Source organism: Sinocyclocheilus grahami, unplaced genomic scaffold (genome assembly GCF_001515645.1).
Source record: "Sinocyclocheilus grahami isolate Dianchi unplaced genomic scaffold, SAMN03320097.WGS_v1.1 scaffold204.1, whole genome shotgun sequence".
Taxonomy (NCBI): Eukaryota; Metazoa; Chordata; class Actinopteri; order Cypriniformes; family Cyprinidae; genus Sinocyclocheilus; species Sinocyclocheilus grahami.
Window position 1 is genome coordinate 1141006 of NW_015505383.1, and position 18482 is coordinate 1159487.

The 18482-nt window shown below is 37.0% G+C and overlaps 1 protein-coding gene across 1 annotated transcript in view; it reads left to right on the forward strand.

Moving 5' to 3' along the window:
- The window catches only part of LOC107595555 (long-chain fatty acid transport protein 4), an 18860-nt gene extending 1895 nt beyond the window's left edge, over positions 1-16965 (forward strand). The window contains exons 2-13 of the mRNA XM_016285991.1: positions 1252-1413; positions 4981-5375; positions 7389-7547; positions 8276-8345; positions 8482-8573; positions 8831-8940; positions 9449-9658; positions 9969-10095; positions 12390-12527; positions 13082-13246; positions 14508-14654; positions 15467-16965. Coding sequence (XP_016141477.1) covers positions 1253-1413; positions 4981-5375; positions 7389-7547; positions 8276-8345; positions 8482-8573; positions 8831-8940; positions 9449-9658; positions 9969-10095; positions 12390-12527; positions 13082-13246; positions 14508-14654; positions 15467-15624 — 1932 coding nt within the window. The 5' untranslated portion in view covers position 1252 and the 3' untranslated portion in view covers positions 15625-16965. The remainder of the gene's footprint in view (positions 1-1251; positions 1414-4980; positions 5376-7388; positions 7548-8275; positions 8346-8481; positions 8574-8830; positions 8941-9448; positions 9659-9968; positions 10096-12389; positions 12528-13081; positions 13247-14507; positions 14655-15466) is intronic.
- Positions 16966-18482: the final 1517 nt, after the last annotated feature.

Sequence of the window (18482 nt, forward strand, 5' to 3'; positions counted from 1 at the left end):
TTTTTATATATATATATATATATATATATATATATATATATATATATATGCCTATTATTGCAGTTATACTGATTGTTTTTATTATATGGCGTAAGCTGTCACAGTGGGAAGCTTATTTAATGGCTTTTCAGCTTAATTTGAAAAATGAAGCCATTATAACACACCAAAAACAGTTAATAAAACCAAAAAATTGATCAGATAAAGTTATCAGAAAGTAGAAATGACATATACATAAACAATTCTATAGTTTAAAATCATACCAGAATGTATTTCAGAGTGTTTTGCGACGTGTATTGCCTAACTGCTGTAGCAAGAAATATTACAAGAATCTTTTTTTTTTGCAGAAATTAAGATAATCATTAAATAATTTTGAACTAGATGTTTGAAACCAACGTACAAAAACCCACATTTGTGCAATTGTTCTTCTGACTCAAAGTCTTATAGTTACTGTGATGAAACCCTTGTGACAACTTTCCTGTGTGACAACTAGCCCCGGTCTCCCCTATATAGGTGTACTTCGGGATCATGTGATACTTCTACTGCGTTCAGATGAGCTGTCGGAAAGGATAGTACAGATCAAATAGCTCTGTTGCTTTGCGTCACTGACATTCAATCCACCCTAGTTACTTTACAGGTGCTTTTAGTGCAGAAGGCGGCCTAGAAACGCTTCAGTGTGTTTTAATGTAAAGGAGCATTTTAATAATTAACATTTTACATTTTTGTCATAGTTTGATCATCTGTGTCCATCTGCATTCTGCACGGTGCACATCAGAGATGTCAATAAGGCTCATCCTCAATCAATATACAGTATCTAACGATAACCTTCATACACTTAATGTATAAAACATGACGAACAGCAGCATTAAAGTAAATATTTCAATACTAAAAATAAAGCAAACAAACAAACACATTTTAAAACTTAACTTCCAGCGCCTGACTGACTTTTCTCCCAGATGATATGGAAGTACTCTGGACTGGTGCACCTTTAACATACAGTCACAAGGTCAAAGATCTGTTCTTCAACAGCTATCTTGTCTTGATATGATGAAGAGACTTATCTTGTGTTAATCTCAGAGTTTAGCATATCAGCCCTTGTAATTATCAGGTTTATAGTGATTAGATTCTAACTTTTATCAATGAACGACGTCTTTTGTATATCACACGGGTCAAATAAAATGTAAACGCAATAACCCAGTGTTGAGAAATGATGTTGAAGCTGTCAGGTTGACGGAGGTGTTTTGTGTGTGTTAGGATGTTGCGGTTGGCGTGCTCCACGGCCCTTCTCTTCGTGCTCAGGCTGTTCGCCGGCCTGCCCTGGCTCCAGGTTCTGCCGTCCATTGTGATTTTCTTCCTGGGCTCTGGAGGATGGAAGTCTTTCCATGTGTTTTCAAAGACCATATACCGCGATTTGCAGTAAGTTTATGTTCCAATATCCTTTTTAGCATTTTTATGAAATATATGCACTAGTGGTTGACCGATATTGGTTTTTGCCGATATCTTGGAAAGCAGGGTGGCCGATGTAAAGCCGATATAATTTTATTTATTTTAATTAATGTTTAAGAAATTTGAAATCATTTGAAAATGGATTAAAAAGTAAATGTGTTAAATAAACATACCTATACTTTAGATGACAAAGTATTTTTCACAAATAAATAAATATTTTATAAATAATATAATAAAAAAAGGAACTGTAACCAACAGGGCTCTCAGTATTCTGGGAAGTTTGTGTGCATTGGGAATCATATATTTTTCAAATAAAGCCAAGGTAACACTCATTTTACATACAGCAGCACACAGTGGAAATTACATGAATATGGCAGTGGGCAAATACATAAAGCGCAGCATAATTTGAACTCACAAATTTAAAGTTTGTCGATCGCACGTCTCCATTGAAGCTGAACTCTCCTCCTGTCCGCATTCAATTCACACGGATCGACCGTCACGCAGAGAACACGCGATCATGCAGGTCACATGCACACTTCACAAGATCTCACAACTGGATCCAAATAAGTTTGCAAGTTTTGTGAAATTAAATGTTCATTAGTCATTCAAAGATTTGTTTAAATGATATAAATGCGTATTTGCTGAATGCTGACAGCAAACAAGAAAGTATTATAATGTTTGCCTTTCTATTACTAATCATATAAAAGCAATTACATTTTAATTCCTTTGTTTAACCGTTCTATCTGATTATTAGACAGACTTCTATCCGTATTAGACAGAACTGTTAACGGCGACGGCGAACAAGAGGGAGAATGTGAGCACTGTGTACAAAATAAAAGTTGAACCCATCGGCCAAACAGGAAAACTTATCGGCCGATATTTAAAAAAAAAAAGAGCCAAATATCGGCCGATATATCGGCCTTCGCGATATATCGGTCGACCGCTATTATACACTACTGTGCAAAAGTCTTAGGCCATTAGTATTTTCATCAACACAAAATGGTTGTATTCAGTTATTTCTATCTTTTGCTGTAGTGTGTCAGTAGGAAATATCAGTTTACATTTCTAAGCATTCATTTTGCCATCTTTATTTGACCCTCTAACTCTAGCACTCTCTATTCTAATTCTATTCTTAAAAAAAACTAACTTGCTAAAGACTTGCACTCTATTCATTTGCTGCTTGTTTTCTTGAAACAAAAACAACAACTAACACTTGCTTTCTAATCTTTTTGTATTCGATCTGTTTTCTTTTCATTTATTATACAGTTAACAAAAGCAAAAAATACCTCTAACACTAGCTTGCTCTATTCTTTTTCTATTCTATCTGTTTTCTTTTTATTTATTATATTATTTAAAAAGCCCTTGCTACGTGTACTGTGTTAAGCTAACTGAGACTTGTTATAGCACTTGCATATCATTGCTCTTTTGTTGATTTTGATTGCTTCCATTGTCCTCATTTGTAAGTTGCTTTGGATAAAACCGTCTGCTAAATGTCTAAATGTAAATACTAGTAGCCTAAGACTTTTGCGCAGTAGTGTATATGTACTTTTTATATACTTATCCACTTTTTTGAAGTCATCAAAACTATTAAAAAATACAGGAACACAACATGAAAATAAGGAACACAGTTGGAAGTAGTTCTATAGGGAACAATAATATCAAATAAATAAAAAATATACTTTATTTTAGCTTTCCACCCTTTGTCTAGATTCCAGCTGTGCACATTCTGGAAATGTTCTCAACCAAATTCACAAAATGCATCCATCAAGCTAATTATCTGTCAAACATATTTTATTGAGCTGTAATATTTTTTACAGCGAACATAGTTTTTGTTTTCTGTTTTAATCAAGTTAATCCAAATGTAGTTTTAGTTATTTAGGAAAATGGGTCTTAAATATCTTATTTAGTTCCTGTTTTAAATTACATAAATTCAACACAAGCTGCACACTTGGTTTTTCTTCCGTGTCTGGTCACTATCAACTCATTCATTAAACATTTGAGGATAAAGAATTTAATATGTAGGTGTTTTAAATTTTTGTCTACAAACAGACTATACATCAAAACACACACACAAAAAAAACAATATAATGGTCATGTAATACATGAACCTGTTCCCTTTGTAAAAGGTGTTCCTCAGCAAATACAACCGCACAGTACTGTATTATGAGCTGTGTGTTTTTTAAGGGGAACAAGTGGTTGAAATGGGTTTCTGGGCTGTTCCTGGTGGGTTCAGCTTTTTTTCCCTTTAAAGAGACTTGAGAGTAGGTTTTGAAATGTGAATGGAGTCATCTAAAGCATGATTGCTAAGCGTTGAGGAGACTTTGAGGAGTTTTTCTTTTTTCATATCAAAACTGAACCTCTGCTAACAATCACAGTTTTGTCACTTGGTGAAATCCAGTCTCCACTTCAGCTCCTGGAGGTGTGGGTTTATCGTATCGACAGCACTGATTACTCTGTAAGTGGAGGACGGAGGCTTTTAGGGGAGCTGTTAATGAACGTAGGAACTCTTTTGGGTCAGGAATCACCGCCATTACCATTAAACAGATGATAATGCGCATTAAACCTACACAACAGTGTAAAGTACATCACCGGTCAAAAGTTTGGCATAATTAAGATTTCTTTCATTTATTTGAGAGGAGTTCCCTATGCTAATCAGACTGCATTCATTTGATAGAAACATACAGTAACAACAGTATTAATGTGAAATATTATTAGAATTTAAAATAACTGTTTTCTATTTTAATATATTTTAAAGGGTAATTTATTCCTGTGATCAAAGCTGAATTTTCAGCATCATTACTCCAGTCTTCAGTGTCACATGATCCTTCAGAAATCATTCTGATATGCTGATTTGATGCTTAATAAACATTTATTATTGTTGTGCTGATTTTTGTTTTGTTCAGTTTTTTGGAAAGCATTGTCCTTGCCCAAACTTTTAAATGGTGGTGTAAGATTTATAAAAAAAAAAAAAACATTATATTTTTATTCAGCAAGAACTCATTAAACTGATTTTTTTTTTTAACACAGTAAAATACATTCATAATGTTGCATTAATTTCTATTTAAAAAAAACGCTGTTCTTTTAAACTTTCTACTCGTCAAAGAATCCCGAAAAAAAGGTTCCACAAAAATGTGAAGTTTAAGCTTTCAACATTAATTATAATAGCAACCGTTATTAATAATTGAGCGCCAGCAGCAAATCAGCATATCAGAATGATTTCTGAAGGATCATGTGACACTGAAGACTGGAGTAATGATGCTGAAAATTCAGCTTTGATCACAGGAATAAAATATATTTCAATAGAAAAGTTATTTTAAATTGCAGTAACATTTCCCAATATTACTGCATTTTTGATCAAATAAATACATCCTTGGTGAGCAGAAGAGACTTGCAGAAACATTAAGAAAACATTTGACCGGTTGTATAACTATTTTAAAATGAAAAGTTTACCCAAAGCTCAAAAGAGGTCTTTTAAAGATCCTGCCCAGAATAATCCATCAGAGTCATAATGTCATATCATAATGTGTTCTCTTACAGTGCAGCCAGTGTGTTGCTGAGGGTAAAACTCGATGTCAAAAAGCACCTCCGTGAGCGCAACACCATTCCCAAACTTTTTGCCAAGTCCGTCAAGAAATACGGTGACAAGACGGCTCTGATTTTTGAAGGAACGGACGAAAAATGGAGCTTCAAGGAGCTTGACGAGTACTCCAACCGCGTGGCTAACCTTCTGCTTCAGAGGGGCTTCAAGGAAGGCGACGTGATCGCTCTGTTCATGGAGAACCGCTCTCAGTACGTGGGGCTCTGGCTGGGAATGGCAAAGATCGGAGTGGAGGCAGCTCTCATCAACTTCAACCTGAGACTGGAGGCCCTGGTGCACTGTGTCAACATCTCCAGCGCCAGAGCCGTGGTGTTCGGCAGTGAGCTGACAGATGGTGAGAAGTGCTTTGAATGTTATCAGTGATGAGGAAACTATTTTCAAACTGTCGCTTCCCAAGCTGCATTCATAAAGTAGTTATCTAAGCTACAAACTACTAACAAAAGCTTAGCGAACTACATTGAGGCTGAAAATATATCTTTAAATGTTTAACTTTCAGATGCAATATTTGTCAGTGGCATAAACAAACAAATTCACTAAAACAAATCAAACTTGGTCTACATCACTATTGTTGGGAAAATTAAGTTATTTCTCGAACATATTTCCTGAAAGATGAATGTGTAAAACGTCTGCACTGGAAATTAATTTGAATCTTTTTTTACCATTCAAGCAAATTGATTCACTGAAATGAATCCATCTTCTCAGTGCTACCTCAAGTAGCATTTTGTCATTCTGCATCACTACCTCTTGGGAAAATTAAGTAATTTCTCAAAAATAATTCCATAAATTATTTCCTGAAAAATGAAGATGTAAAATGTCTGCACTGGGAATGAATTTGACCCCTTTTTTGAACCATTCAAACAAACCAATTCACTAAAATGAATCAAAATACTCAACATTTAAAAAATGAAAAGTAGAAATAAAAGTAGCATTCTGCATTGCCATTTGTTAGGAAAATTAAGGAATATCTGGAACATATTTCCACAAAATATTTTCTCAAAAATTAAGTTTTTCTGCGCTTGGAATTAACGCTTTTTTTTTTTAACCATCCAAACAAACTGCTTTACTAAAATTAATCAGGCTACCCAACTCTACAGCATTACTCTTTGGGATCGGTAGATTGTTTCTGGAAAAGCAACACTTAAAAAAAAAACAAAAAAAAGAAACAGTTGCACTACTCTCACACTACTAAAACTAGTTAAGTTAGTAATATTGTTAGTTTTAGTTAATGGCCAAAAGTGGTCATTACAATATGGAGCATTATCATTTAAATAAAATCCAGTTTAATTATATTGGTAATCATTTCTGGTGATTACTGGGTTGTGATTTTTATGTACCAGAAGGGAGTCGGGTCATTTCTGGATTGGTGAAATCGGTTGTTTCACAGGCTAATCAAGTTACAATTTGTGTACGGATTCATCTTGCACCATAATACCAGAAATGTGTCATAAAATGGGTAAATAGAGTTTTGATTTCATATTGATTTTAGACAAGGATTTATTTTTGATGAACTCAGTATTGTCTCGGTTAAGGCAGCAGTTCAGAAGTGTACAAAAAGCAAATCAGGAAGTGGCACTTGGACAAAGACGAGAGTGTGTACTCTAGAGAAACAAATGAATGAGTAGCGCAGAGTTCAGATTTATTATGGCCAGAGGTCACTGTGAGTAACATCACTGCACCAAAGAGGATTCGCACCAGAGGTCATGAACAACAGCGAAATCTTAATGAAATCGAGTTTGCTAGTTGTCTCTTAAGTAAATTGAAAACTCACTCATAAAGCATGCCATGTTGAGGCAGCTTTGTTTCTTATTGATTTCACATTTCCGGCCGTTTGTTTGTCCTGTGCTTCCTATGAGGAGTTTTCTAGCCTCGTTTTGTCGCATTATTTGTGTCTGTGATGGTTTCTCTCGCTCGAAGGATTTATTTTTGATGAACTCAGTATTGTCTCGGTTAAGGCAGCAGTTCAGAAGTGTACAAAAAGCAAATCAGGAAGTGGCACTTGGACAAAGACGCGAGTGTGTACTCTAGAGAAACAAATGAATGAGTAGCGCAGAGTTCAGATTTATTATGGCCAGAGGTCACTGTGAGTAACATCACTGCACCAAAGAGGATTCGCACCAGAGGTCATGAACAACAGCGAAATCTTAATGAAATCGAGTTTGCTAGTTGTCTCTTAAGTAAATTGAAAACTCACTCATAAAGCATGCCATGTTGAGGCAGCTTTGTTTCTTATTGATTTCACATTTCCGGCCGTTTGTTTGTCCTGTGCTTCCTATGAGGAGTTTTCTAGCCTCGTTTTGTCGCATTATTTGTGTCTGTGATGGTTTCTCTCGCTCTTTACATGTCTCAGCGATGTGTGAGGTGCACAGCTCCATGGGAAAGACCGTTAAGCTCCTCTGCTCTGGAGAATGGGACCCCAAACGGGTTCCTGAAGGCACGGAGCATCTCGAGCCGCTGCTGGAGGTGACCTCTACAAACCAGCCCAGACAACCAGATCGCAGCTTCACAGGCAAGACAATCAGACATAGTTATAATCATTCAAGACCTAAAAACAAACAAAAAATGCATGTTAAAACATGTCTACACGACAGCGCTACCCTGTCACCTTGAAATATTGTATTGCAATTATCTGTTTTTTTCAAAGCTTTTTCTCTGTATGCTGAATGTCTTATTAGTATTACTATTATGATGCCAGTTTTTTATATATATATTATATATATATATATATATTCAAATTTTTAAAATATAAAAATGTATATTTTTTAAATTTGGCATTAAACTCGGCCTGAATATTTCCTTTCAGGGTTATTATAGTTAACTAAAACCATTTAAAAAAATAGTTTCTGGATATAAAATAAAATGCAACTAAAATAAATAAATAAATAACCTTTTTTTCCAGCTAGTTACCAAGGCAACATTTCTGTTTTTCATTTACTTTAACTTGATATACTAAAATAGCTCAAACTAAAATTTTAATAAAAAATGTAAAAAAAAAAAAATTTCTAGAGACATATGTAAAAACTAATAAAAATGTCAAAACGGTTACTAAATCTTTAATTCAAATTCAAATGAAAACAAAGTATAAAAATAAAAAAAATAATTAAATGATTAATAAAAACTAACTATTAACTAATGTAACTCCGTTATACTAAAATAATACTTTTTTGTTGCATTTAACAATGTTAAAAATCACATTACCCGTTAGATTTGTAATAGTTTTTTCTTCTATTCTTCTAGATCGCCTTTTTTACATTTACACATCGGGAACCACTGGGATGCCAAAAGCTGCTATTGTTGTACACAGTCGGTAAGTGTGTGACAATGTTAACATCTCCATTTCTCACATTCGGTCCTTCCCTGCTTTCTCCCTCTTTTTTGTTTTTTTCTCTCAATGAATCAAGCTCCTGGTTTTTCACCTCGTCTTTCCTGTGGTCTTCCCTCAGGTATTACCGCATGGCCGCCTTGGTGTACTATGGTTTCAGAATGAAGCCTGAGGATGTGCTTTATGACTGTTTACCACTTTACCACTCAGCAGGTACATCACTGAACACAGGCTGCTCTACACCTTCATCACATGTGCATTTCCTGTCACAGAGTTTGGTTCAGGCTACTTCCTGTGTGACAGTTTTGTGGTTTGTTTTCATGGGTGTCTACATAAGGTCTTTTGACTTGTGTCTAATTGCTTAGTTTGATATTTTATTGTTTAAGCTGACTGATGTTAGCGTGTGTGAGTCTTTAATCTGAAAGTAATTGGCAGGTTTGTTCTGAGGTCAGTGCTGTTGTCTCTGGCAGGTAACATAGTGGGAGTTGGACAGTGTCTGATCCATGGAATGACTGCAGTGATCAGGAAGAAGTTCAGCGCATCAAAGTTCTGGGATGACTGTATCAAATACAACTGCACAGTGAGTAATGGATTACATTTTATTTTGGAATATACAAGATTTAATTTTGCCTATATAGTTTTATAGTTGGTACTGGGTGAACATACTGCTTTTATTTTTAAAGAAATGAACAGTTTTATTCAGAAAGGACACATTAAATTGGTCAAAAGTGACAGTAAAGACATTTATAATGTTACAAAAGATGCTAGTGTTCTTGACAATCTTGACAATATGCATCACAATTGCAAAAATGCAAGCACAACTGTTTTCAACATTAATAATTATAATGTTTCTCAAACAGCAAATCAGCATATTAGAATGATTTCTGAAGGATCATGTGACACTGAAGACTGGAGTAATGATGCTGAAAATTCAGCTTTGATCACAGGAATAAATTACGTATTAAAGTATTCAAAGAGAAAATTAAAATTGTAATATTATTATATCACAACATAACATTATATTAATGTTTTCCATGGAAATGGAGCTTTAAGAGAATTTTGAAAAATCATTTTTGACTTTGTCTCAGATCGTGCAGTACATTGGTGAGATCTGCCGCTATCTGCTGAATCAGCCGAAGAAGGACACGGAGCACCAACACCAGGTGCGCATGGCCCTCGGTAACGGCCTTCGCCAGTCCATCTGGGAGGAATTCACCACCCGCTTCAACGTCCCACAGATCGCAGAGTTCTACGGCGCCACCGAGTGCAACTGTAGCCTGGGCAACTTCGATAACCAGGTCTGCCCAAATAAAAGCACACTTTAGATGGAGTGTCTGTGAACAGCCTTTCTGAGTAACACAGTTGTAAACCTCTACACTTGTGGATAATGCAGGTGGAAAAGGATGCATACTTTAGGAGTTGCAGCAGTTTGCTTTGTGTATTACCATAATTTTTATGAGGCCATCTACAGGATGTTCAGAAATCAAGCACAGGTGGTTATGGGCTATTTAAGGTGCTGATCAAAATGCTGTGACCTGTTTAATTTTGCTCCGTGGTGTTTCGTTTTGAAGAGTGTAAGGTGATTGTAACATGTTGTTTTGACTGCAGACGGGCGCCTGTGGATTCAACAGCCGGATCCTGCCCTTCTTTTACCCCATCCGCTTAGTCAAAGTGGACGAGGAGACCATGGAGCTCATCAGAGGACCTGATGGAGTCTGTATCCCATGTGGTCCAGGTACAGTACTCCCTCACACTCATTAAGTACAAAGGCTTGAATTAAAGGGATAGTTCACCCAAAAATGAAAATGTGATGTTTATCTGCTTACCCCCAGGGCATCCAAGATGTAGGTGACTTTGTTTCTTCAGTAGAACACAAACGAAGATTTTTAACTCCAGCTGTTGCAGCCTATCAGTCTTATAATGCATGGCAATGGTAACAAAATCTATGAGCGTAAAAGAACATGCACAGACAAATCCAAATTAAACCCTGTGGCTTGTGACGACACATTGATGTCCTAAGACATGAAACGATCGGTTTGTGCCAGAAGCCGAACAGTATTTATATCATATTTTACCTCTAATACACCACTGTGTCCAACTGTCTTTGGCCGCGCGCACGGCATCCAGTGCGTGAGGGGGGTACGCGCTCTGGCATAGTTTACGTTAAAGGGTGTGTTGATATCCAGCCGAAGAGCAATCAACCATAACTTCAGGCGAGCAGGCTCAGAAGTTGGGAATACGTGGAAAGTCACCACTCCCGAATGAGTTTGTGCGAGAAAAAGTAATCTTTTAGTTTTAAGTCGGTTTGAACAATCCGGATAAGTGCAAGTAAGTACCATTTTGGTTAGCTGTCGTACCTACAATGACTGTGCACTGTGTAAACAATGAGTGACGTATACGCGCGAGAGATCACTTCCGCCGCTTGTGTAAACTACGCCAGAGCGCGTACACTACGCCAGAGCGCGTACACACCTCACGCACCGGATGCCGTGTGCACGCCCAAAGCAGTTGGACAAAGTTGTGTATTAGAGGTAAAATATGATATAAATACTGTTCGGTTTCTGGCACAAACCGATCGTTTCGTGTCTTAGGACATCAATGTGTCGTCACGAGCCGCAGGGTTTAATTTGGATTTGTCTGTGCATGTTTTTTTACTCTCATAGATTTTGTTACCATTGCCATGCATTATACGACTGACAGACTGCAACGGCTGGAGTTAAAAATCTCCGTTTGTGTTCTACTGAAGAAACAAAGTCACCTACATCTTGGATGCCCTGGGGGTAAGCAGATAAACATCAAATTTTCATTTTTGGGTGAACTATCCCTTTAATGAATAACTCAAATTAATGGACAAATGAATAATTAGTAATGAATTACACAACTACTCTGTCTATTCAGCCTTAACCGGATACATACAGTACACTCTCATATTGACAAACTTCGCTACCTGATTATAAGTGATATATTAAACGTTGGATATATAAAACATCCTACATAACCTGCACACATAGAGTATACTCACATAAAGCAATACATACTAATCTTAATTGACTGATTTGTAACCAAATTATCGCCCAACTCTTCATATACCAGTATGTACAACTTTATCCACATGCTTACAGTATGTTTGTATAGTACAGTATAATACATAGGGTGATATATACTATATATAGCAAATCTCAACTGCTTAATTGCTTATATCATCTTAAAATGTAGTTATAATACCGCTCAGCTCTTAGATGCTAAATGCGACTATAAGGCATGAAGATCTTAAGATATTATAAACATTTAACATCAAGATTTTCTGTGAAGGTGCTTTGAAACAATGTGTATTATGAAAAACGCTATATAAATAAATTTGAAGAAAAATGACAGGTGAGAAGCTGATATCTTAGAAAGTAGGCATGCAGATAAAAAGCCAATATATATGATATTTTAAAATAAATGATAAATAACACTTGTGCAATGGCATTTTTAATGATTAAATTTTAAATTAAATGAAAAAATAATGAAATAAAAAAGAAACCTGTAAAATAAACGTTTATACTTTAGATAGCAATGACTTAATCCTATTATAGTATCCGTCACAAAAAAAAAAAGAAAAAATCGTAAAAAAACAAAAGAGAGTAAACATTTTTAACCAACTGTGCACTTAGTAATCTGGTCTGTAAAACTGTACGTTACTGGGAATCATATTTTCTCAAATAATGCAATTTTTCTATACAGTACGTATAATATATTAAAAAGAACTGTTAAATAAAAACAGTAAACTAATGAAGATTAGGCATTCGGGCACTGACTTTCACGGCACTGTCAAAATAAAAGCCGCTAAACAGGAAAAAAACAAAAAAAAACCTGATTTTAAAATAAATCAGTTTTGGCCAAGAAGAGAAATTTATCAGCCATCACCAATAATTAAAAATTAAACATGGGGCTTAATGATATATATATATATATATATATGTCAGCCACTACTACAGAAAGTGTGAAAATCTTATATAAAATCTATCTCCTTATTTGGTTTCTCAGGAGAACCTGGTCAGTTGGTTGGTCGAATCATTCAGAATGACCCTCTCAGGAGATTTGACGGCTACGTCAATCAGTCGGCCTCTAATAAAAAGGTTGCCCACGATGTCTTCAAAAAGGGAGATAGTGCCTATCTCTCAGGTATCGTATTTTGAAACGCTCTACACAACCGCACTCTTACTTCCCTGCACTCAGCTGGATAATAGCAGTTGTTGGCTTCTCCTCTCTCAGGGGACGTGCTGGTGGCACTGTCAAAATAAAAGCCGCTAAACAGGAAAAAAACAAAAAAAAACCTGATTTAAAAAAAAATCAGTTTTGGCCAAGAAGAGAAATTTATCAGCCATCACCAAAAATTAAAAATTAAACATGGGGCTTAATGATATATATATATATATGTATATGTCAGCCACTACTACAGAAAGTGTGAAAATCTTATATAAAATCTATCTCCTTATTTGGTTTCTCAGGAGAACCTGGTCAGTTGGTTGGTCGAATCATTCAGAATGACCCTCTCAGGAGATTTGACGGCTACGTCAATCAGTCGGCCTCTAATAAAAAGGTTGCCCACGATGTCTTCAAAAAGGGAGATAGTGCCTATCTCTCAGGTATCGTATTTTGAAACGCTCTACACAACCGCACTCTTACTTCCCTGCACTCAGCTGGATAATAGCAGTTGTTGGCTTCTCCTCTCTCAGGGGACGTGCTGGTGATGGACGACTACGGCTACATGTACTTCAAAGACCGCACAGGAGACACATTCCGCTGGAAAGGAGAGAACGTCTCCACCACTGAGGTGGAGGGAACGCTGAGCCGCCTGCTGGACATGAAAGATGTGGTGGTGTATGGAGTGGAGGTGCCAGGTAATCACACTCTTTTTCTGTTTGTCTTTCTCTATATTTGTTTTCCCACCAATCACATTTCATCAGGGACTATATTTTCAAGTGGAAGGAAAATAAACCTCAGCAGGGTTTTTTTTGCTGATGAGGTTCATTTTGCAATTATGTTGCCTAATACATGGCTAATTGACTAAAAAAATGATCTAAGATCCAAGCTGAAATTATTCTGGGACAGTAAAGAGTGTGCAGAGTCTTTATGTGCTGAACTGTTCCTTTAAGTGTTCTGAGTTTTTAAGTATCATGAATCAGCGAGTGCTCAGCCAGTGTTTGGAGAAGAGAATAATCATTTAAATGAAGCTGACTGCAGCAGCTCTTGAAGGATTCTGGGAATGCACAGCCAAACAAAGTATTCTCTTGGCCTAGCTCCGGTTTTGCTTACACTAGATCTATAAAGGAATCGCAGCAGAGTGCTGAATCTAGCTCTGTACATTTGAGACTGCCGGCTAAAAAATAGTCTCTCACCTTCAATACAATGTCATCAGCAGATCTGGAGTTTTGGGTCTGTAACATATACAGTGGTGTGAAAAGTCCTGTTTTTTTTATTTTTTGCATATTTGTCACACTTAAAAGATTCAGATCATCAAACAAATTTTAATATTACACAAAGATAATGCAAGTAAATACAAAATGCAGTTTTTAAATGATGATTTCATTTATTACAGATTTCAAATTCTGTCCGTTTTATTACAATATATACCGTTTATTACAATAAATACTGTGTTGGCACTGTTCGATGTGGAGTGATAAATTGCTGTAGTGCCTCAGTTCAAGAGAAGCGGCAGCGCGAAGCACACGTGAACCGATCGTCTCCTCTGCTTTAATAGCGGTTACAGCACGAACAAACATGAATTACCATCAGAAGATATGTTACAAGAAAGCGTACAACTTATCAAAATCGCTCAATCAGTGTTTCAACCGCGGAAAGCCGTCATATAACAACATCCATGTAACTCTCTTAATTATAATAAAGCCCTTTACTTAGGAGTAGCAGTGCAGTAATGTAACGCACTACTGCGTCTCTCCCCGTCTGCAGTAGTCCATAGATCTCTGTCCTTGGACCTGTGACATATGACCTGGCCAGACAATGATCTCCTTAATCAGTTTATTTGAATTCATGGTGACTCAGTGTCTCTTTATGCTTCTAGGCTTGGCTTCCTCTGAGGTAGATTACAGGACCTGGGGTCGCCCTTCTGTGATGCATAATGTATGGATGTTTTTCCCTCAGGTGCTGAAGGCAAGGCAGGGATGGCAGCCATAGCAGACCCGGACCACAGTACAGACCTGGCGAAGTTTAGCCGGGACCTGGAGAAGGCCCTGCCGCCCTATGCCCGGCCCGTGTTTCTGCGCTTCCTACCAGAAGTGAACAAAACAGGTGAGATATTGCACGCATAACTCAGACTTCACTCAGGTTCGCAGTCTGATAACTGGCCCCATCTGATAAATAGTGTTGAATAAGACTGGCAAAGTCACAGTAAGAGTCCCATCCTATTTTAGAACGGAACCCAAAATGTACATATTCAGAGTTCGTCTAGGTTTAATCAAGTTATTTATTCCGTTAAATGATGCAACATTTCATTGCTGCCATATCTAAAGTGTTGTTCCCATAAAGGGATTTAAAGAGCTGTTTCTCAGCCATTTTCAAGAGACCTCTAAATATGAGGCTTCCCACAGGTCCTTAAAGTTTTAACATGTCTCAAATTCAGTTTGTCATAAGTCTCAAATATCGTAAATAGTATAGCAACATTTCTAAATATTTTAGGAGATCTGAAAAAATTGACTCATGATATGGCCTAATGTGGTTATTACACTTCAAAAGTCTGATTAAATTAAATAAATGTGAGCCCTGCAAGTTTCACAGTAAAAACTTTGTCAAAGTAAAAACAGGAGCTTTTTATGGGTCCTTTTAACTTGACATGAGACAATGCAAGTTATATTGCACCATCTGCCTTTCTCTGACATGTTCCGGGTTGAATTAAATTTGACAATTGTGGAAGATATGCCCTCCAAGGCTCTAAAAAAAATCTGAAGTTTGAAATAAAATCACTGAGTGAATTATTTTTATATAGACCCTTGAACTTGATATGTGGATCAATACAGAAATGTGCAGTACACCAGTGCATAGCATAAATATAAGTTCGCTGTTTTTCTCACTTGTGTGTTTTTTTCTTTCTTTCTTTCTTTCAGGGACTTTCAAATTCCAGAAGACAGACATGCGACGGGAGGGATTCGACCCCAACGTCATCTCTGACAAACTCCACTTCCTGGACTGCACCAAGGGACAGTATGTGGAGATGAATGTAGAGCTCCATCGCAGCATCGTCTCAGGAAAGCAGAAATTATGAGACTACTGCCAACCTCCACCTGTTCCCTCACCGCCCCGCCTTCAGCAGCCCTCAAACCTCGCCCCCTCATCACTCCGCCCCTCGTTACCTCAGCAAACACAGTGAGGGGCCGCAGGAACGCATTCTGCCCGTATATTCAAGCCCCCGCTGATTCATTCTCACAACCGAGATGGGACTGAGGTGGCGTTTAGCCAGCCGTCTTAAAAAAGCGAAAAATGCAAAAGAAAATGAAGCAATTTAGCAAATAATACAAAAAACATACAGCAAGGAAAGGCACAAGGACCAAACACACGGCTGTCAAGTGGTAAAGCTTTCCCTTTGCCTCAGCTGCACAATGCTCGCCTGGCTACAAGATTCGAGACTGACACGATCCTTTTGACGGATTTGACAAGTGACTGCCGCCCTGACCAAAACCAATGTGGATCGACATGCAATACAAACCCAGCACTGGCTGTGCGCTTGCCAGCTGCAATGACTTGATCGATGCTGTTCATTTAAATGTGTAACATGCACCAAATATATTTAAGTTATAGAATAGCTCGTCATCTATTTACAAGTCATGAATCTACATGCCGCGTTGAAGACGTCCATTATTGCACTGCTACTGTGTGCGTTTTACCTCTCCAGACTTTAGTATGCAGCGTCAGCATGGAAGCAGATTTAACGATCAGCCCAGTGTGACATTGTGTAGACTGGGCTTCATGGGTTTGCTTCGTTTTGCTAGACGTGAAGACTACGTGTAGACGTTAAGTTCCCTCTCTACAGGACACTATAGTGGACTTTGCATGGAGGCGAATGAAAGTAGTGTAATACTCTGGTGCTAAAAAGCAAACATCCTATCTATCTGCAAAGTGGCTCCAGACCTAAAAACCGTCTTTTCTCCTTGACGGGAAGAGAACGGAAGTGGAGGAGAAGAAAGGGGAAAGCGATATAGGCTATTTGTCATCAGAGATCTAGTTTTTCTTTGAGCAGCATGAATGATTGACGCAACAGAGCACTGTGCCTTACTGTCAGGTCACCAGATAGTGTTATTGCCCTCATAATTACACTAACTGACTCTAGACGTCTCTTCCATGTCCCTTAAACAGCTAGCTTATTTTCTAGACCTTGCTTGTACTCCCATGAAAATTCCCATCATGCAAAGTGTGTCCAGCACTACATTTATGGGCATCCTGTCCATTCCATGTGTATTTTGCTCGATCTCTTTTTGCGAACCTTCCTGTTCGCCCTCGTCCACTGACAGCTGATTATTTATTTATATATCGTAGCAAGTATTTAAGTGTGTGTGCACGTGTGACAGCACTTGATTTTCTCCAAGTCACTGTTTTGGCCACTATATATTAACGTACAGCACAGATGTGGGAAAACCCACATCTTCACATGGTTTGACCTTATTTGGGTAAATCTCTCCAGGAACGTGTCTGGGTCATGCATCACCACCAACATTCAAAATAAATAAATATATATATATATATAGAATAGAAAATAGTGAAGCTTATTTTACAATTTTCTGCCATTTATTTTCTCATTACCGTAATGACAAAAATCTAATTCATGTTACCATACTGACAATAAAATCACATTCTCTTTACCGTAACAACCAAAAAAATCTCATTCTCTTTACTGTAATGACAAAAAAAAATCTAATTTACATGATCATAATCAGAAAAATCTAATTCTCCGTACCATAATAAAAAAAATGTCATTGCGGTCATGATAATAAAATTCTCATCCTCATAGCTGTAATGACAATAACGTCTAATTTTCATTACCGTCGTGACAATAAATCTTATTTTCATTACCGTAATGAAAAAAAAAAATCAAGATCTCATTACCATAATGATTAAAAAAAAATCTTGTTCTCATTACCATAACAAAAAAAAAGCCTCATTCTCATTACCATAATGACAAAAAATCAAGACTTTTTTCAGTAAAATTAGCATAAATTAAATTCAGTACAACAGTAAAAAGGAATTAATTTATCCATTCAAAATGTATACATTTTTATTTTTTTGCATGTGGGATGAAGTGAGATTTATTCAAATAGCTGTACATGTGATTTAGACTTCAACTGATACTTAAAGCCAAGGGTGCAGTAGTGATGTCATTGGTTAGTCAGCCAATCAGATGCAGTTGTCTCTCCATCAATACCTTTTCTGGTTTTTATTTTGTTGTTTGCCCTTTCCTTTATCGCTTGCATTTTTTTATATATATATATAATTTTGTAAAAGAATGATGTGTAATGATTTGTTGTTGGTTGAGCTTTATTTCTCCATTAATCTTAGTTGCTTTTTTTGTTTTTGTTCTGGGTGTGTGAAAGAGAAGGGAAAGCACATCTTATGCACTGAGTTAAATGTTAGACGTCTGAAATCTGCTCTACAGACATTTCTTTCTCTCATGATAGTGTGTATCAGCGTTTGTGTCCTATGACAGCAAGAATCCTCACTAGGAAGCTTTTGCTGAGGCCTCTCTTGAAACCCAAAATGAAAACTGTCATCATTTACTCACCCTCATGTCTTTCAAAACCTGTATGCTGGTATTTTTAGTGGGACACAACAACTGTCAGACTCCAAAAAATCCTTATTCCAAGTCCTCTGATGCTTTTATGTGAGAAAAGGAGCAGCATGTATTGTTTGTGTTCCTGCTAATCTTCCTCCGCTGCAGCTTTCAAATGCGGCAGCGGCACATTGACAGCAGACCTGGTGCAATAAAATGCCATTTTCCTAAGAGTTTCGAAGGCAAAGAAGATTAATTTCAACTGAAAAAAAGTTTTTTTGTCCTTTTTAGAATTTGCATGAAGATTCTATGTGTTCCAATAAGAAATAAAATCGCAGATTTGGAATGACATTAAAGTGATT